Source organism: Terrapene carolina, unplaced genomic scaffold (assembly GCF_002925995.2).
Source record: "Terrapene carolina triunguis isolate 2854851 unplaced genomic scaffold, T_m_triunguis-2.0 Scaffold96, whole genome shotgun sequence".
Taxonomy (NCBI): domain Eukaryota; kingdom Metazoa; phylum Chordata; order Testudines; family Emydidae; genus Terrapene; species Terrapene triunguis.
In genome coordinates this window covers 45816914-45837518 of record NW_020664447.1, presented here as the reverse complement: position 1 = coordinate 45837518, position 20605 = coordinate 45816914, and the positions used below count along the sequence as shown (strand labels likewise).

Below are 20605 nucleotides of genomic sequence, written 5' to 3'. Positions count from 1 at the left end.
GTCTGGGCCTTATAGAAAAATTAAATTAATATATAAATGTTGTGAGAGAATTTCGTAGGCAACTGTACTGCTTTAAGTGAAGATGACTGAAAAGATGTTAATGACAGATACACTAACAAGTTTATCTGTTTTCTGTGGCCATTATGAATAACATTTTCAAACGTATCATTTCCTGCAGCCCTACTTTGTCCTGATTTTTTTCTGAGGTATTGAGCACCCATAACTCCCACAGAAGTTAATGAGAACTTCAGGTGCCCAGCAGTTTTAAAATCAGACTATTATTTAAGTTCTGAATATGGATTTAGGGGCCCACTTTTGAGTACCTAAGTTTTAAAATGTCAGCCTATATGTTTTAAGGGAAATATTATATTGTGACTGGAGAGGCAACAGTTTCCCTACAGCTGGTGGGTGGAATCCTGCTTCGAGATGGGATGTTCCCATTCTAGCACAGTACTTGGCTTACTCTGCTAAACTGAGCTTAGCTGCCATTTATAAGACTTTCTGAGCACAACTATAGAAGAACTAGGATTAATTTGAAAATAATATTTTTGTTTCTTTTTTTATTTTTTTTAATATTTCAGAGTTCATATTTTATACTTCAGGTTTTATTTTCTTAACAGTATATAAAGATAAAAATAAATTATTAACATCAGAGTCAAAGTAAATAACATTCTAATGCATTTAAAAGTAACAGATGACTCATACAGTAGAATTTGGCTTCGTTTCTACATCTCTGCCAGGGTGTAGCTATCTTTGGGGATTAAAATGGCATTAGAATGCTGTAATAGTTTAACAGTTATCATAAAGCTTAATTCATTTTTGGTAGAAGATAATGAAATAGGTATTTTAGATTTCTTTTTATATGATAGTTTCCAAATGTTCAAATTAGAAAGTAGATTTCAAGCTTTGTATTTTCTGACTTCAGGGACATGGAGCTATAGGATTGAAGTATTCAGCAGTAGCAATAAATAGGCATTGACAAGGTGCACCCAGAAGCTCAGTGAGTTGGCTTGATCAGGCTATTCTTTTTATAATCCTGGACTGCAGGCCTCTGCTTTTGTCAAGTCACTTTAACTTTTGCCAAGTACTGTTAATAAAGGGAGAAATGAAGCAGGTGAAGATACCATTTTAATTATTGTCTAATCTACCTAATCATTTTTAGGGATGGGTGAACTTAACCCTAAGGACCTTTCCTTACTGCTCTTTACAGAAGGACTACAGATGAGTCAACATAGCTCCAATCACATTCCTGTCTCTCCCTTCATAACACTAGCCTCTCCTCTGTCACCACTCACGGTACTGCTCCCCTCTAGGAAGTGAGAATACCCAACTTTCCCTTAGTCTATTCCCCAGATTTTTGACAGAATTTGCCCCTCCTCCCAATATACTGACTGCGTCATACAGCTTACCCTCCTCCATTCTGTCAGCCTTCCCTCCCTACTCTTCCATTTGGTTAACTGCTGATTTTTTTCTTTGCCACCAGCCAGACCTCCTGGTGTGACTTGTTTTCCTCAGCCTGACTGGTTCCTGTCCTGAGGGAAGCAACCTGAGCACAGGTTATGAGGAGGGAAGAGAAGGGTGTTCCTTGCAGGGGGAAGTGCTTAGGCACTACCATGTGATGGGGTCTGTATAAATACTTAAAGAGAGACCAGGCTTTTGCCAGGAATCCTGACCTGTCTACCCTTTCAGCTTCTAGAAAACATCCCTCTTCCCTTGAGAGTGGAACCAAGTGGCTTAGCTGAAATCATAGGGAAACTGACCAGCCTCCAAGGAACAAAACAGCTGGGGGCGTTACCTAGTGTCACAACTGTTAAAATAAGAACTGATCTAAAAAAAACAAAATTCAAGTTGTGTATTTATGAGGTAGAAAAACTTTGTTTTGTGGCTTAATATCATTAACAAGGGCACAGTTAGAGGGTCAGTATAACTTAATTTAATATTTTATTTTGATAGCTAATGTTGTATTGACATAGCTTGATTTCAACATCATAACATGCTCCCTTTAAGCTTGTACTGAAGTAGTTTTGTTTCCTTTGGCATAAGCTTCACAGAGTTAGTACTATAGTCCTTTACATGTTTAAAGTGTTGTGCAAACATTAAGCAATTAATCAGCTAACATTAATAATTGGCACCAAAATTATTTTATTTCATTTGTGACATTGTATTATACTCTCTTTAGAAGTTCATAATGTCCTCACCGTAAATATGCACTGAAATGATATGAAATTTCATCTCATTTGGACATCATAGTACAATCTCCATAAACTTGATCTGACATTTTCCCATGGTTTTGACATTGTAATGGCATCCCCAAGGAGTATATGGTAATTTCATTTAATCTTGGCATTGCAATGCTGTCTATTCAGGCGTAAATTGACATTGAAATGTGGCAGTTCCATGCAAGTGAAAAGAGAATTAACATAGTTATGGCAAACATCATTAAATGCACTTCATGTTTAATAGCTATTTTTAATATCTCAATATCTTGACTTCAAAGAGATAAGATAAAAAAAATTCAAGTGCTGTTGTTATACTCAAGGACATAGGCTGTTTGGGCACTGGGATCAGAATAAACCGTCCAACCACAGACATGTGGTTTATGTTACAAAGGGAAAGAGACGGGATTTAACTTCAGTAAACACAAAGGGATTTTTTTTAAATCCAGGGTGCTGGACAAACACAGTTACTATAGCTCTTCCTGACTTTCTAGCTCCCAGATTGAGAAAAATAGCCTATGCTGTACAGTGTTACCACAAAGGGTCAGCTGATGTCCTGGCCTGGACTAAGTAATCATGCAGTGGATACAACACATTGCAACATATTAAGCAATGTGTATTGCATGAATTTGGAAGCAGACAGAGGGCTAGGTCTTGCCCCAAAGTTTCCAACATTGACCATTATCAGCAAGGTGATACTAGACTATATGGTCTATTGATATTGTCTAGTGTGGCAGTCAGGACCGGCTCCAGGGTTTTTGCCGCCCCAAGCGGTGGAAAAAAAAAAAGCCGCGATCGCAGTTGCGATCGGCGGCACTCCGGCGGCAGCTCCACCGTGCCGCTTTCTTCTTCAGCGGGAATTCGGCGGCAGTTGCTTCCCTCCGAGAGGGACCCGCCGCTGAATTGCCACCGAACAGCTCGACGTGCCGCCCCTTCCCCTTGGCCGCCCCAAGCACCTGCTTGCTGGGCTGGTGCCTGGAGCTGGCCCTGGTGGCAGTTCTTACTTTGTCTTTCTCATTGTGAGTTTGAGCGAAACTGGGACCCTTACAAAACCATTCAGTTGATTTACTCAGCTCTGAGACCTCTAATTTGGTGTGAAGTCCTCTTCCCAGCCCACCACCATCCTTAACTTCTCTGCTCTGACTTCTGGCGCACAGAGAAGAATGAGTCAGGCTTATCAATGTACCCAAAAGATATAAATACCTATCTAGATATTAGGTAGAACTCCTGTTTGTTAAGGACCTGCTTTGTGGAAGGAATTAGGGAAGATAGTGAATGAAGGTTGCCTGTTGCCTAACCGTAGGGGGAACATGTGGAAACCCTGAGCCAGGCCTTGGTAAAGGACTCGTCTTGATTTCCTGGGGCCTAAGTTGGTATTGTCACAAAATTTTAGAGAGGACAAATACCTTGTGCTTCATCCTTGCATCACTGGAACATTAATAGTAAACATAATCTTAGTACCATTGGTGGGTCTGTCTGTGCCTGAAGTATTGACTGGCCTAACCCTGGTAACATTAGAAAGACTGTAAATATCAGAAATGCTCAGTCCATGTATTAATTTTTTTTAAGTCATAAAATTAAATGTCCAAGTTGCTGATGTCATCTGCAAGATTGCTCCCCGCCCCCCTTACTGAGTTAGATCCATAGGATCCATTTTTCCATTTTGCCTGACACTAGAAATCAGATCTATATTTTGTGATGGGGGGGGGGGTTGTCCTCCTAAATAAATAAATATTGATGAAAAATTGTTTATAATTAGCCTAGTGATTAATGTACCAATGAGTCTAAATGTGTCTTTGGAAATACACACTCTCTGCCTCTAGATCTGAATATGCGGCATGATGGAATTGCTGGCTTAATCTATCTACAGCAACACTATCTGCTTTGCTACAATTGCATTCACAGAAGTATTAATACTTTTTTGATAAAGAGTGAAATGCTTTTAGTGAAATGCAGTAAGAGTGGGGGGCAATCTTGCAGATGACATCAGCAACTTGGACATTTAATCTTAAATCTGTTTAGTCCAAGTGTAAAAAAAAATAATCTATTTTAAGAACTATACCGTAAATCATGTTGACGAATGAGCTCAATCTATAATCACAACAGCAATTTTCTTAATTCATGCTATCAGTCTCTTCATAACTCTCTTTCCTTAGTGTGTGTACCATATATATGGATTGGGTCAATGCAGCAACTGATTATTGAACTCCCTTGTACGTTTGGGCTGTTGAACTTTCAGAACCCCCTCTTTCCACGTTGGGCTTCCACGTGACATTGAATCAACCACTTAACTGAACTATAAATTTTATCTGTAACTAGAGGAAAGTTGTTAATATTCCTCCATAACAAATGTTAAAACATTTACTGAATAATAATAAAATAAGCAAAATGCATATAAATGTAATACTGTTAAACAATATTATATAGAGAGTATAGATACTACTACTATAGTACTTACTTAGATACATAGTACCTATACCTGTTTTTTACAATGCACTGAAATATGAGATCTGCAGTCATAGAATTTGCTGCAGAATCCACTTCTTGCTCCAGAATTGTACACTGGCATTCAAACTTTCATTTAAAAAACAAACACAAAAAACCCCTTGTTTCCCACCATGGTGGTTGGGAAGAAAACCTTTCAGTTGTGAACTGAATGTAAAGTGGTCTAGTGGTAGCCTGAGTTTCCAAAAAGCACTATACAATAGTTGGAAAGATGTGAATAATTCCCATTAATCTCACATGGGTGCTAACTCTAAATTTGTCATTATTAATTAATTAATTAATTGCTGATCACTGTAGAGAAAATAACCAGCTAATTTGCTTATCCCACAATCCCAAGCAACTTTCTCTACATATACAGTTTTAAATTAAAAAATCACATTGAAAATTAATTGAATTTAATGTCGGAGGAACACTTCAGAAACCAGTGTCTGCTGCAGAGCAGTATTCACTTTGAATAAAAAATGAACTAGAATTGTTTTCTATTTTTGGGGGGAAAGGGGGTTAACATACATGTAATGCTAGCTTTGAGTAAATCCTCACAAAAGTTTAACTTATGGGCTTATTTATTTAATTGTTTGGTTGTTGTGCTGAAAAATTGTTATAATAATGAAACGAGTTAAAATAAACATTTTTTCTGAGGATAGAATGTAACCCATTGATTTGGTAACATCAAGGCATAAATTATGTAAAGGTGTACTTTTAGCTACATCTGTTAGCAAAGTGGCTAGTATAGGCTTTAATCAACATTAGTGAGTATAGCGTTTGCCTTTGCACTATTGAGATTAAACTAATACTTTTGCATTTTTTTTGTTTTATGTTTTTTTTAAACTAAAGGAAAAACTGGAATCTGTTCATAAACGGGACATAGAAGGTATGGGAGTCGCCGAAATAAAGTATGGTGATTCCATTTGTTTTGTCCAGCATGTAACCGGTGCATTGTGGCTGACTTATCAAGCACAGGATGCTAAAGCACCACGTTTAGGACCCTTGAAAAGAAAGGTAAGCATTTAAAAAAAATAAAAGTATAAGCTAAAATCATAGAAATTAAAGATGTAAGAGATTGATTGGGTCATATTGCCTTTCATCCTGAAAATGTTGAGGTGTTGAGTGCCTTAAACTCCCATTGAACATAGTAGGAGTGTAACGGGGTGCATGCCATGCCCCTCCAGTTCGGCCCTTCTCCCCCTCTTCTCAGAGACTCAGGGACATTCAGGCTGGTGCAACACCATGCTCTTTATTTGTGATCAAGTCCCCTCCACCAGCTGTTGAGCTGTTTTTGCTCTTGTTGTTTGAAGTCTGATCCTGTTTCCTTTAATACAAAATGAAGAAAACACACATAAAGGGGAGAGAAAAGAATATGAAAGATAGAACATGCAGCATCTATCTACGGTGCTTTCTTTTTGCGTTGCATCCTACCTGCTGCTGGAGAAACACAGGCACAGATTAGGACAAGATTTAGTTAGTTCATAGATCAGGAAATCTGTTGGCATTTTAATTTCAAGGAGCAGTTCTAGAAACTTCTTATAATGGTTGTAGAAAGTATTCCCCTTTTATGATTCAGTTTACTAGAAAGTGTGTAGTGAAGAGGTAGGGATCCAGATAATACTGATATCACTTAAAATATAGACTGAGATACTCAAATCTGAGCTGATGAAAAGAAAGGGCAATCCTTGTACTGAGGCATTCTCTTTAATTCCCAAAAATCGTAGAAGGTCTCACTCTTGACCTTCCATTATAAGGGAGAGATGCGTTTAAGTGATTTCTTTAATTTGAGGCACATGACCCCCTCTTTTTTTCAAAGTCCATGTACATTTTGCTAAGAATAATGGAGTTAAAATTAACATAGTTTATCTACAGCATTTTCCCAAGTTATTGTTAGAGTTGTTACGGTAGATTGTACAATTGGAACACATTGTGCGAATGAGAAAATGAAAATGTTGTGTTAGGGACCAATGATATGGAACTGGTGCCAAAAGAATTAAGTAACCTCCATGTGTCTTTCTTTTTGCAAGATATTCAATATCTGAAAGCAAAATTATTTCAGCAGATGCTAGCAAGTGTTGAGTAAAATTATGATTTACAGCTAGTAGTGACTGACGCATTGTGATCATCCATCGATGGTTATGTTTACAGGGGCATTACATATATATTTAACACCCTCAAGGATCCTATATCGCCTTACAAACTCAGCAAACTGATATTAATCATTTCAGCCATCCTTAAGAGGAAAGGGGTATTCAGATAGTTTGAATGTAATTACTGGGGCTAAAATTGAGCTGGGACGGTAAATCATACTACTCTGGCAAAAAATGCGATGGAATTTAATGACTCCAAATGAACCTGGGCTTTACATCTTCAAAAGTCAGCATGGTGTTCTCTCATCTTGTGCTATTACGGTGGGGGAATAGTTGAAGGACAGAGGTAAGACCCACTAAAACATCAGTACCACTTCTTGAAGCTCCTAAGTGTTTCTTTGAGGTCTTCCATCTAGAAAGGCCTGGACTGACCATGCTTAGTTTGGTGATCCATCAGGAACCCAGGTCAATGTAAGAATGGTTAGATGAATCAGGAGAAGTTTTTGGTACATGTTGATGCTTTCAAAACATCATTTCCCTTGCTGGGTAGTATGTCTTAAAGATGTTTATCACTGTAACTGGTTTTCCTGTCATTCTTAAAATAGTAAATTCAGTCCTCCTTTTCCTGCAAGGTAGAGCTTAGAAAGGAAAGCATCTTTGTTTTTACATTGAAATTTTTTCATGTTATCTTTAAAAGGAAGCTTAAAGAATCTCTGAGGTTTACTAATAATCTCTCTTACCCTTTTCTAAGTGATCTTGCTAGAAAAGACTGAGGAATTCATTATGCATTATTGTTACAGGCCAGGGGTAGGCAACCTATGGCAGTGTGCCGAAGGCGGCACGCGAGCTGATTTTCAGTGGCACTCACGCTGCCCGGGTCCTGGCCACCGGTCCGGGGGGCTCTGCATTTTAATTTAATTTTAAATTAAGCTTCTTAAACATTTTAAAAACCTTATTTAGTCATATACAACAATAGTTTAGTTATATATTATAGACTTATAGAAAGAGCCCTTCTAAAAATGTTAAAATGTATTACTGGCACGCGAAACCTTAAATTAGAGTGAATAAATGAAGACTCGGCACCCCACTTCTGAAAGGTTGCCGACCCCTGCTATAGGCAAATTATCAGTATTAGAAGTTCCTGGACAAAGTGGATTTCAGCTATTATATAAGTACTATATATAAATCAAAATTAGGTAATAGATTTTAGCACAATATTGAAGCAAGAGGTGCAAAGTATTAAAATTACATTTGAAATATTGTTTCTGCCAAATGCAATTTATTTGCCTAATTATAGGCTTTGTATTTTCAATTGCACATTTTCCTCCAAACATGATTTTATTTTTACATTCCATAGGTTATATTACACCAAGAAGGACATATGGATGATGGTCTAACATTACAAAGGTGTCAACACGAAGAATCCCAGGCTGCTCGAATCATTCGCAATACTTCCAGCTTATTTAGCCAGTTTATAAGGTATATGGCACAGCATTATCTATAATGGGTTTTATGTAGTTCTTTTCAAATATACTGAAATGTTTGAATTTAATTATTTTTAGATTTTATAATTAGATCTGGGACCTATCTTTGCAAGTAAGGCCTGTCTCTACCATCAGCCAAACTTGAACAATGAATCCGGACACCATAGAGTGCTGGAAGTTCATATTTGGGTCCAATTCCAAATTTCACTTGGCCCCATGTTTACTGATAGCATGTCCCCATGATATACTTTTTATTAATTTTGAAAATTTTCTTGAAAGGTATGTTTACCATCATCTGCCCTTAATAGGCTGTTTCCAGATGCAGCAGACTGTCTCCCACCAAGAAACAGAGCCCTGAGAGAATGGATGAGCTTTGCACTATGTCTGGAAAGTTTCAGGCTCTGTTGGATCAATGAGAGAATTGAATTCCAGAGTCAAGGCTTTTCCACAAAAATGACTTAACTCAGTCCCCAAAATGCTCATATTTTAGAGAGTGTTAACAGAACCATCTTTACTGATCTGAGTTTGTCCCAGCTACGTGTGGGGAAGAAGCGATTCCCTTAAGTAGCTAGGACTCAGACCATTTATGACTTAGTAGCTCAAAATCAACCCTTTGAATTCTATTCAGAAGTGAACTGCATCACTTTACAAAGTTTGGAGAATAGGTGTTTTATGCTCCCAATGGTCAAACTCCATTAAGTAGGTGGGGTCACATTCTGCATCCTAAAACATCAGACTGTTGTTCTTTGAGTGCTTGCTCATGTAGATTCCATTCTAGGTGTGTGCACGCCCACATGCACAGTCATCGGAGATTTTTGCCTTAGCGGTATCTGTAGAGTTGGCTGTGGCACCCTCTTGAGTGCCGTGCTCATGCGCTGGTATATTAGGCGCTGCCGACCCTACACTCTCTGAGTTCCTTCTTACTGCCTGCGACAGTTAGTCAGAGTGCCTCATCTTGAACTGCAAGAGTGTTAGCCGTTTTTAACAGCTATTGTTACCTCCTTTGTATATAGTTCTTAGGTTCTGCCTCCTCCGTCCAGGTCCTAGGGGACTCCCTGGTTGAGCACCTATAGGAAAAAGGACAGAGACAAGGGATTTAAATGATGACACCCTTCATCTTCCCAGTCATCTGCTCAGTCTGGCCCTTCCAGGAACCAAGGAAGCCAGAAACAGGCATTTTGAGGGCACGCTCGAGGATGGTGCCCCAGTCACATCCCAGGATCCACCTTCCTGCTCTTTCCTCAACTGCCTGTGCCCCTTCCGGTCAGCCTGGTTGTGGCTGACCTGAGACCGTTGGGTGCTTGACATAATATCTTTGGGCTACACCCTGCAGTTCTTGACTGACTCTCCCTCCACCCCATCTTCCCCGTCCCTCTTCAGGGACCCTTCTCACGAGCAACTCCTCATCCAGGAGGTAGATAACCTCCTCAGAATGGGGGCAATAGAGAAGATCTCTCTGGAGATGAGGGGGAAAGGATTCTACTGCTGTTATTTTCTAATCCTGAAAGTGAAAGGGGGCCTCAGACCCATCTTGGACCTGTGACGCCTCAACAAGCACCTCAGAAAGTTGAAGTTCCACATGGTTTCCCTGGCCACCCTCAACTTGAAGGACGCATATTTCCATATTTCCATTTTTCCAGGACACAACAATTCCTCCTTTTGTGTTGGGCCAGTGCCATTTCCAATTCACGGCACTGCCCTTTGGTCTCTTGTCAGCCCCGAGGGTGTTCACATAGTGCCAGTGGCCACTTACCTGCTACGTTAAGGTGTTCAAATTTACCCGTACCTCAATGACTAGCTAATAAAGGTCTGGTCCGGGGATCAAGTGTGGTGGCATCCTGATCTCAGCATGCAAGGTTGTTGGTCAAGTCACGATCTCTCCCTACACAGAGTGGTATGCTTGGCCTGCCAAGCCTTCCTGCCTCACATAAAGAACAGGATGGTCCAGGTCCTGACGGACAATGCAGCGGCTGTGTTCTATATCAACAAGCAAGGCAGAGCCAGATTGTCAGCCCTTTGCGAAGACTTCTCTGTTCAACGGGCCATCCATCTCGTAGCCACACACCTCCCTGGGACTAGGAACACTTTGGCAGATCGCCTCTGCAGGACCTTCTCATCTCGCCATGAGTGGTCACTCCACCCAGAAGTGGTCAGCATTATCCTCCAGAGGTGGGGGACTCCCCGGGTGGACCTATTTGTGTCCAGGCAGAATAGGAAATGCCATGTTTTCTGCTTGATTCTGGAGATTGACAAAGGCTCCCTTTCGGATGCTTTTCTGCTCCCGTGGTTGTGGGCCCTTCTGTTACCTTCCCTCCAGTGCCATTAATTAACAGAGTCCTCATGACGATCAAGCAGGACGGGGCAAAGATTATCCTCATAGCGCCAGCTTGGCCATGCCAGCACTGGTTTGACATGCTGCTGGAGGACCGCTTGGTGGCTGCTCTGTTACAGCTACTGCTCCGGCCGGACCTGCTGTCCGAAAATCACAGCAGTCTTCCACATCCAAACCTGACGGCTCTGCACCTCACAACTTGGCTGCCTCATAGTTAAATGCGGAGGAGCAGGAGTGCTCGGCCAGTGTCCAACAGGTCCTGTTCAGCAGTAGAACGCCCTCCACCAGAGTGACCTACCTGGTCAAATGGAAGCAGTTCACATGTTGGACCTCAAATAAAGATATTCGGCCTGAGCAGGCCTCTCTGCAGTTAATCCTAGACTACCTTCTGCATCTCAAGCTTCAAGGCCTGTCCCTTTCATCTATTAAGGTCCAGTTGGCTGCTATTTCAGCCTTCCATCCTCTGCGTCAGGGCAGGTCGGTTTTCACTCAGGACGTGATGGTCAGGTTCCTCAAAGGCCTGGAATATCTCTACCCTCAAGTCTGGGACCCAATCCCTCTGTGGGATCTGAATCTAGTGCTGTCGCAACTTATGGGTCCCGTCTTTGAGCCTCTAGCTTCCTGCTCCCTCCTCCTCCTTTCCTGGAAAGTCGCGTTCTTGGTTGCAATAACATCTGCCCGCAGGGTCTCTGAGATTATGGCACTTCCCTTGGAACTGCCCTATATGGTCTTCTACAAGGACAAAGTCCAGCTGCAGCCGCACCCGGTGTTCCTGCCCAAGGTGGTCACACAGTTTCATATGGGCCAGGAAGTTTCATATACTTACCTGTCTTTTTTCCAAAGCTGCATAAATTGGAGGAGGAGCATAGGTTGTATTCCCTAGATGTTAGGAGGGCACTAGCCTTCTACATTGAAAGGACCAAGCCATTCCACAAGTCAACACAATTGTTCATCACGTTGGCCAACAGAATGAAAGGTCATCCAGTGTCTGCTCAAAGAATTTCTTCTTGGATCACTGTCTGTATTTGCTGCTGCTACAATCAGGCAAAGGTGCCCCCTCCAGCAATTGGAACCGCCCATTCAACCAGGGTGTAAGCCTCTTTGGCAGCTTTCCTAGCCCAAGTGCTGATCCAGCATATCTGCAGGACAGCCATCTGGTCGTCCATCCACACGTTCACGACCCATTACGCATGTACCCAGCAGGCCCGGGATGATGCTGGTTTTGGTAGAGCAGTGTTGCAAGCCACAAGACCGTGAACTCTGAGCCCACTCCAAGGATACTGCTTGTGAATCACCTAGAATGGAATCAACATGAGCAAGCACTCTGAGGAAAAAAATGGTTACCTACCTTTTCATAACTTGTTCTTCGAGATGTGTTGCTCATGTCCATTCCATTGTCTGCCCTCCTGCTCCTCTGTTGGAGTTGCTGGCAAGAAGGAACTAAGAGGGCATAGGGCCGGCAGCACCTAATATACCAGTACATGAGCACAGCACTGAAGAGGGCACCACAGCCGACCTTACAGATACCGCTAAGGCAAAAATCTCTGACGACTGTGCATGTGGGTATGCACACACCTAGAATGGAATGGACGTGAGCAACACTTTTGAAGAGCAACAGTTTCAAAATGGTAGGTAACCATTTTTTCTTCAAGTGTCTCCTATGTACAAATCATTTCAGCCTGGATATCTCAAATGTGTTGATAATTTTATTTATGTTTGCTTCAGAGAGAAGCATGTGTAATAATTTAACCAACAGGAAATGGGCGGGCGGGGGAGGGGAGCACATCAGGCTGATCCTAATATTAGCTGTGAATTGAGGAATGAACAGGGATCCACATTCATCCCAAAACTGTGCAACTAACTAACAAAACCTAAGGTATTACTAACAAAGTAATAGTGTTAACACCATCTCTAACATGGTGTCAAGATGCTTCTCCTACCCAGCCAGCATCCCTCCATTTTAGGATTGAGTCTCATCTGTGTTCTGATCTTGTCTACACACCAGGACAAGACAACTGCCCTCTGGGTAGATGAGTCATCACTACCATTTGATTCTCTCTGAGAAAGAGAATGAAACCACTAAAGTGTTGCCCCATCTAACCTTGTCATGACCTTAGAAAAGTCTACAAAAACTTGTGGCTTCAGTGGTTGATGACAGTTTTAAGAAAGTCTGCTTGGACATTTGACTTCTGTCCATTGATAGGATGCGAGCACCAACTGAGGAGATTGTGTTGTCTGTGCACCGTAACTGTATTGAAAACCCATGTGAAAGCACTCAAGGAAATTGGAGATCTTCATATAACACCAGAATGTTCCTATCACAACCTTCTCCATAACTTTCTTCATGAAGGGTGGTTAAAAACAGGGTTGTAGTTGGCCTAACTGCTATACCACACATGTGAGAGAAGGTAATATTTTCCTTTCCCAAAGAGATATTAATCTCAGCCAACATTAGAACAAAATTCCCTTCTGTTAGATTTTACCAGTCATGTAGACCAAGCATCTAAATTTGTAGGTTGCAGACAGGGTCTCCACCTTACCAAAAACAAAAAAAAAAACAAAAAAATAACCCCCTTGAACCTCAGTGAACAAAACTGTCAAATTCAGCCAGAGTAGATGTCAAATTTGTCACATTCTCCAATTTTGCTATCTTAGAGGTAACTATTTAAGCCGGTATTTAATCAACTGTAGCTACAGAGTAGATACTTTTCTCAATGAAAAATGTTTAACTTACTTTTACATTATTCATGCAAATGAATACTTAGCCTAAGTTTTTCAGCTGTCTTGAATCAGGTTTAAAAAAAAAAAGTATAGATTGCCAAAAAAGATCTGATCAACTATGGTGTAGACAGCTGGTTTATTATAGTCTACAGTATTGTTTAGAATCATTGCTGTCAGTGATCAAGTTAGATTAGTATTATAAGACTTTAGTTGCCCAATAAAGGTTGAGACTTTAAATGGAATAATTCTGAACTGTCTGTTCCAATCATAGTTTGGAGTTCAGCTACAGAAACAGAGTATGTGCATAGATGAATTTACCCTTTAGGAAGATAGAAATTACTATATTAATATTTAGATATATGTCGTAGCTGAAAACATTTTTAAAATAAGGAGGCATATTTTTGGTGTGTTGCATAGTGAATTCAATATGCTACTTCTGCTTTTTCTCTTGTTCTTTTTCCCTCTTCTGAGTAAATTGATTGTTGTATTCCAACCTTCCAGAATAACATGCTTTAATAACCAGCAACATGTGTATCTTAAAGGAAGTGAAAATACAATCTTCCTTGTGCTGATCTACTTCTGTCTCTCATGTGTTCTGTCGAGGTGATTTCTAGGGTGAAAGGGAAGTTCAGTCTCTGTGTGCATTAATTTCTAATGACTATGGGGAAATGTGTAAGAATAGAGTGAAATTAAGAATCTTGGTATGCTATTTTGAAAAATCTGGAGGTAGCATAGAGAAGTAATGCAAAGATGGAAATTGACAACACAAATATTCCTAGAGATGATCTCAAAGCTTTCGCGTTTGGATCTATATCCGGATCTGAACTTTTCTCACCTTGGAGCATGTTAAATTATTGGATTTTTATTCAGGCCCATCTCTGACAATAACCAAAGCACATTTGAAAGAACATATTTCATTTATTTGGAACAGCATATTTCCTTTGCTCCTGGTTCAGTATATTCAGTTTTACAAGGGAACTGTACAGCAAAGGGAGGGGGGAAATCATAGTAATAGAGCTGGAAAATATCAATCTCTCTAACCTAAACAACATTACTGAAAATACTGCTGTCTCTTTCTCCTGCTCCTCTTTTTCTAAGAGATGTTGTAAAAATAGCCACAGCTGCTTTACCATGTGTATAGTAGGTCTGGTCAACAATTTTCTATCAAAACTGTTTGATAGAAAATTGAGGATTTTTCCTTTTAATTGAATGTTGTCATGGAGAGTGTGTGTGTGTTTTTCTGTCAGTTTTGATGAAAAAGAAATGGTTTGCGTTTTCATTCAAATTTTCTGTGAAGGGAGATTTTCTTTCCAATCAGCTCTACTGTGGAAGTACTATGCTTTATTGTTGTATTTGCCTGATTATAATTGAAACAATCATCTGCTTGGAAAATGTGATGATGACTCAAATTTGAGTGAGGAGAGGCTGAGTGGCAGTGTTTTTGACGTCTCTTTCCTTTTTCTCGCTCCCAGACCCCCCATATAACATTGCATATAACTTGATCCCTTCTCCACACTCTTTGAAAGATATGTCTCTTTAATTTTTTTGCAAAAATACGAAACTGTATGGCAATATGCAGCTGTCCTTGTACCACTGTTGATCTATTTGTTACATCACAATTGACATTTAATGGGAGCAATCTCTAGTAGAGAATCCATTACAAAATGAAGAAATAGCAGTTTTCTTTACTCGCTTTGTCTGTTCTCTTTTTTTCATTTTTTTTCTTCTCCTTCATGTTACACATATGTAAGAGCTAACATTCATAGATTTTGAGGCCAGAAAAGATCATTGTGATTATTTACTCTGACCTCCTGTATACCACAGGCCATAGGACTTCCCTGAATATCATGATCCAGCTTCAGGCAGGCTTGTTTGTTCACTGAATATCCAATAAACAGTTGTATGAGTTACTGGCAAGTCAGGTTAATTGCTGCCTAATGTTACACTTGGGGCACATGTAGCAAGTATTTTATTTTTAGCCATTCCTGGTCATATGTATAAAAGGAACTGCTTTAGATATCAAAAGGCCAATAGGTTGCTATATTAATATTGTAACTTAAATTGTATAGAGAGGTTAATACTGTCAATCTTTCTTTCTCGATTCTTAGTGGAAACAACAGAACAGCAGCACCCATCGCCCTGCCTATTGAGGAGGTACTTGAGACCCTGCAAGACCTGATTACTTATTTCCAGCCTCCAGAAGAAGAACTAGAACATGAAGATAAGCAAAACAAACTTCGCTCACTCAAAAACAGACAAAATTTGTTCAAAGAAGAGGTGAGGGGGGATTATTAGATTGTTTCAGCATATCCTATAACTAGCATTAATAGGAAAGCAAAATGTTTGTCTTCCAGAGGCATGAATACTGGGATTTGTATGTACATATTTGCTGTGGGTATATGTAGTAAATTATAAAATCATATGTTACATTGCTGTTAGCATGCACCTTTGACTGCCTCACCTGGTCGCTGTCTACTAATCCATGTCCATTTGTATTTAGTCTAATATTTCACTCTTCTGAGCATCTTCAAACAAGTGTCATTATTAACGAAATCATACTGACACAAAAAAGTTACTTATTCTCTCCCTCCTCTACCCCGCAAATTATACTAGAGGCCCAAGATGGCTTATGTTAAGTCTTGGACCAATGATGAGTTTGTCTGATAGCTTGCCAACCCCCAAGGGTTAGAAACATGAGCTTTATACTGCAGAGAAATCCCAGTTTTATGAAAGGGGATACATTACTTAATTCTAGCTTTGTTAGGCCCATCTTTAAAAAAGGGAAGAAGGAGGATCCGGGGAACTACAGGCCAATGAGCCTTGCCTCAGTCCCTGGAAAAATCATGGAGCAAGTCCTCAAGGAATCAATCAATTCGGAAGCACTTAGAGGAGAGGAAAGTGATCAAGAACAGTCAGCATGGATTCAGCAAGGGCAAATCAAGCCTGACTAACCTAATTGCATTCTATGACGAGATAACTGGCTCTGTGGATGAGGGGAAAGCAGTGGACATGTTATTCCTTGACTTAAGCAAAGCTGTTGATACAGTCTCCCACAGTATTCTTGCCAGCAAGTTAAAGAAATATGGGCTGGATGAATGGACTATAAGATGGATAGAAGCTGGCTAGATCGTCGGGCTCAACGGGTAGTGATCAAAGGATCCATGTCTAGTTGGCAGCTGGTATCAAGCGGAGTGCCCCAAGGGTTGGTCCTGGGGCCTGTTTTGTTCAATATCTTCATTAATGATCTAGAGGATGGTGTGGACTGCACGGTCAGCATGACTTATGAGGAGAGGCTGAGGGAACTGGGATTGTTTAGTCTGCAGAAGAGAAGAATGAGGGGGGATTTGATAGCTGCTTTCAACTACCTGAAAAGGGGTTCCAAAGAGGATGGATCTAGACCAGGGATCGGCACCTTTGGCACGCGACTTGCCCGGGTAAGTACCCTGGCGGGCCGGGCCAGTTTGTTTACCTGCCACGTCTGCAGGTCCGGCCGATTGCGGCTCCCACTTGCCACGGTTTGCCGCTCCAGGCCAATGGTAGCGGCGGGAAGTGGCGGCCAGCGCATCCCTCGGCCCGTGCCGCTTCCCGCAGCCCCCATTGACCTAGGATGATGAACGGCAGCCAGTGGGAGCCTGATCTAGACTGTTCTCAGTGGTACCAGATGACAGAACAAGGTAATGTTCTCAAGTTGCAGTGGAATCTCCTTCCTTAGAGGTTTTTAAGGTCAGGCTTGACAAAGCCCTGGCTGGGATGATTTAGTTGGGGATTGGTCCTGCTTTGAGCAGGGGGTTGGACTAGATGACCTCTTGAGGTCCCTTCCAACTCTGATATTCTATGATTCTATGATTATTATAAAGTAATGAAAATGAGCTACAACTACAAGGGACATAAAAGGCAATAAAAAGAGGTTCTATAATACATTATAAGCAAGAGAAAGATGAAGGAAAGCATAGGTTCTGTACTTAATGGGGAAGGAGAGCAAAAAACAAATGAGACAGAGAAGGCTGACATGTTTAATGCTTTTTATTGCTTCAGTCTTCATTAAAAAGATTAATTGTGACCAGATGCTTAACACAGTTAATATTAACAAGAGGGAAGGATCTCATGACAGAATAGGGAATGGACAGGTTAAACAATATTTGGATAAGTTAGATATATTCATATAGACGGGGCCTGATGAAATTCACCCAAGTTACTAGCTGAAGCAGCATCTTCACTTTCAGTGATTAATTTCAAGAACTCATGGAGGACAGGTGAGGTCCCTAATGACTGGGGAAGAGCAAACAGAGTACCAATCTTCAAAACAGGGGGAAAGGAGGAAGTAGGGTGTAGTGGTGCTGGAACAATTTTTATAGTGGGGGTGTTGAAGGCAGAAACCATGTATTTGGGTTGTTATTACTACTGTAAGTCAGGGGGTGCGGCAGCAACCCCAGCACCCCTGGTTCCAGCGCCTGTGCTAGGGTGTTATAGACCAGTCAGCCTAACTTCCATATTCAGAAACATATTTGAATAAATGATTAAACGATCAATTTATTCAAAGCTAAAGGATAAAAAGCTGGTAAGTAATAGCCAACATGGATTTGTCAAGAACAAATCATGCCAAACCAACCTAATTTCCTCCTTTGACAAGGTAACCGGTCTAGTGGGAAAGGGGGAAGCAGTAGATGTGATGTATTTTGACTTCTGTAAAGCTTTTGACACATTCCCAAGTGATAGTCTCATAACTGAACTAGGAAAACATGTCTAGATAAAATTACTCTAAGGTGAGTGCACAGCTGTTTGAAAGACTGTACTCAGAGTAGTTCCTAATGGTTTACTGTCCTACCGGAAGGGCATATCAAGGGCTCCACAAGGGGTCTGTCCTGGATCTGTTACTGTTCAATGTTTTCATTAATGACTTGGATAATGGAGTGGAGAATATGTTTATAAAATTTGCAACTGGGTTGCGAGCACTTTGGAGGACACGATTAGAATTCAAAATGATCTTTATAAACTGGAGAGTTGGTATGAAATCAAAAAGATACAATTCAGTAAAGACAAGTGCAAAGTACTACAATTAGGAATGAAAAATCAAACTCACAACTACAAAATGGGAAATAACTGTCTAGGCAGTACTGCAGAAAAAAGATCTGAGGGATTTGGGAAACAAGTGGAATGAGAGTCAATGTGATGCTGCTGCAAATAAGGCAAATGTCATTTTGGGATGTATTAACAGGAGTGTCAGGCGTAAACACAGAAGGTAATTGTTCTCTACTCAACACTAATGAGGCTTCTGCTGGAGTACTGTTTTGGCACCACGCTTTAAAAAAGATGGGAACAAACTGGGAAGTGTCCACATTAGAGCGACAAGTAAGAGTTTTAGAAAAACCTAACTTATTAGGAAAGGTTGAAAAAAATGGACATTTAGTATAGGGAAGTGAAGGCAGAGGTAGGGCCTGATCAGTCATCAAGTATGTACAAGGTTGTTTTAAAAAAAAGCAAGGTGATCAATTGTTTCCCATGTCCATTGAGGGTAGTACGAGTAGTAATTGACTTAGTTTGTAGGAAGGGAGATTTAGGTTAGATATTTTGAGAAACTTTTCTAACTATAAGGGTAGTTAAGCACTTGAACAGATTACCTAGGGAAGTTGTGGGATCCCTGTCCTTGAAGGTTTATAAGAACAGATCAGATAAACTCCTGCCACAGATGATCTAGGTGTACTTATTCCTGCCTTAGCATGGGAGAATGGACTAGATCAGTGGTTCTCAAACTTTTTTTTCACAGACCACTTGAAAATTGCTGACCGTCTCGGCGGACCACTTAATGATCTTTCCAAATGTTGTTTGTACTATTCATAGATTCATAGATTCTAGGGCTGGAAGGGACCTCCAGAGGTCATCGAGTCCAGTCCCCTGCCCCCATGGCAGGACCAAATACTGTCTAGACCATCCCTGATAGACATTTATCTAATCTACTCTTAAATATCTCCAGAGATGGAAATTCCACAACCTCCCTAGGCAGTTTATTCCAGTGTTTAACCACCCTGACAGTTAGGAACTTTTTCCTAATGTCCAACCTAAACCTCCCTTGCTGCAGTTTAAGCCCATTGCTTATTGTTCTATCCTTAGAGACTAAGATGAACAAGTTTTCTCCCTCCTCCTTATGACACCCTTTTAGATACCTGAAAACAGCTATCATGTCCCCTCTCAGTCTTCTCTTTTCCAAATTAAACAAACCCAATTCTTTCAGCCTTACTTCATAGGTCATGTTCTCTAGACCTTTACTCATTCTTGTTGCTCTTCTCTGGACCCTCTCCAATTTCTCCACATCTTTCTTGAAATGCGGTGCCCAGAACTGGACACAATACTCCAGTTGAGGCCTAACCAGCGCAGAGTAGAGCAGAAGAATGACTTCTCGTGTCTTGCTCACAACATACCTGTTAATGCATCCCAGAATCATGTTTGCTTTTTTTGCAACAGCATCACACTGTTGACTCATATTTAGCTTGTGGTCCACTTAACCCCTAGATCCCTTTCTGCCGTACTCCTTCCTAGACAGTCTCTTCCCATTCTGTATGTGTGAAGCTGATTGTTCCTTCCTAAGTGGAGCACTTTGCATTTGTCTTTATTAAACTTCATCCTGTTTACCTCAGACCATTTCTCCAATTTGTCCAGATCATTTTGAATTTTGACCCTATCCTCCAAAGCAGTTGCAATCCCTCCCAGTTTGGTATTATCTGCAAACTTAATAAGCGTACTTTCTATGCCAATATCTAAGTTGTTGATGAAGATATTGAACAGAGCCGGTCCCAAAACAGACCCCTGCGGAACCCCACTTGTTATACCTTTCCAGCAGAATTGGGAACCATTAATAACTACTCTCTGAGTACGGTTATCCAGCCAGTTATGCACCCACCTTATAGTAGCCCCATCTAAGTTGCATGATATTTTTATCGATAAACTAGGCAAATACGAGACCGTATGAAGTGCCTTACTAAAGTCTAGGTATATCACATCCACCATTTCTCCCTTAGCCACAAGACTCGTTATCCTATCAAAGAAAGCTATCAGATTGGTTTAACATGATTTGTTCTTTACAAATCCATGCTGGCTATTCCCTATCACCTTACCACCTTCCAAGTGTTTGCAGATGATTTCCTTAATTACTTGCTCCATTATCTTCCCTGGCACAGAAGTTAAACTAACTGGTCTGTAGTTTCCTGGGTTGTTTTTATTTCCCTTTTTATAGATGGGCACTATATTTGCCCTTTTCCAGTCTTCTGGAATCTCTCC

At 40.7% G+C, this 20605-nt stretch overlaps 1 protein-coding gene across 1 annotated transcript in view; it reads left to right on the top strand.

Annotated features, from left to right (window-relative positions):
- The window catches only part of RYR3 (ryanodine receptor 3), a 575267-nt gene that overhangs the window by 157095 nt on the left and 397567 nt on the right, over positions 1-20605 (top strand). The window contains exons 11-13 of the mRNA XM_024202042.3: positions 5556-5720; positions 8154-8275; positions 15442-15610. Coding sequence (XP_024057810.2) covers positions 5556-5720; positions 8154-8275; positions 15442-15610 — 456 coding nt within the window. The remainder of the gene's footprint in view (positions 1-5555; positions 5721-8153; positions 8276-15441; positions 15611-20605) is intronic.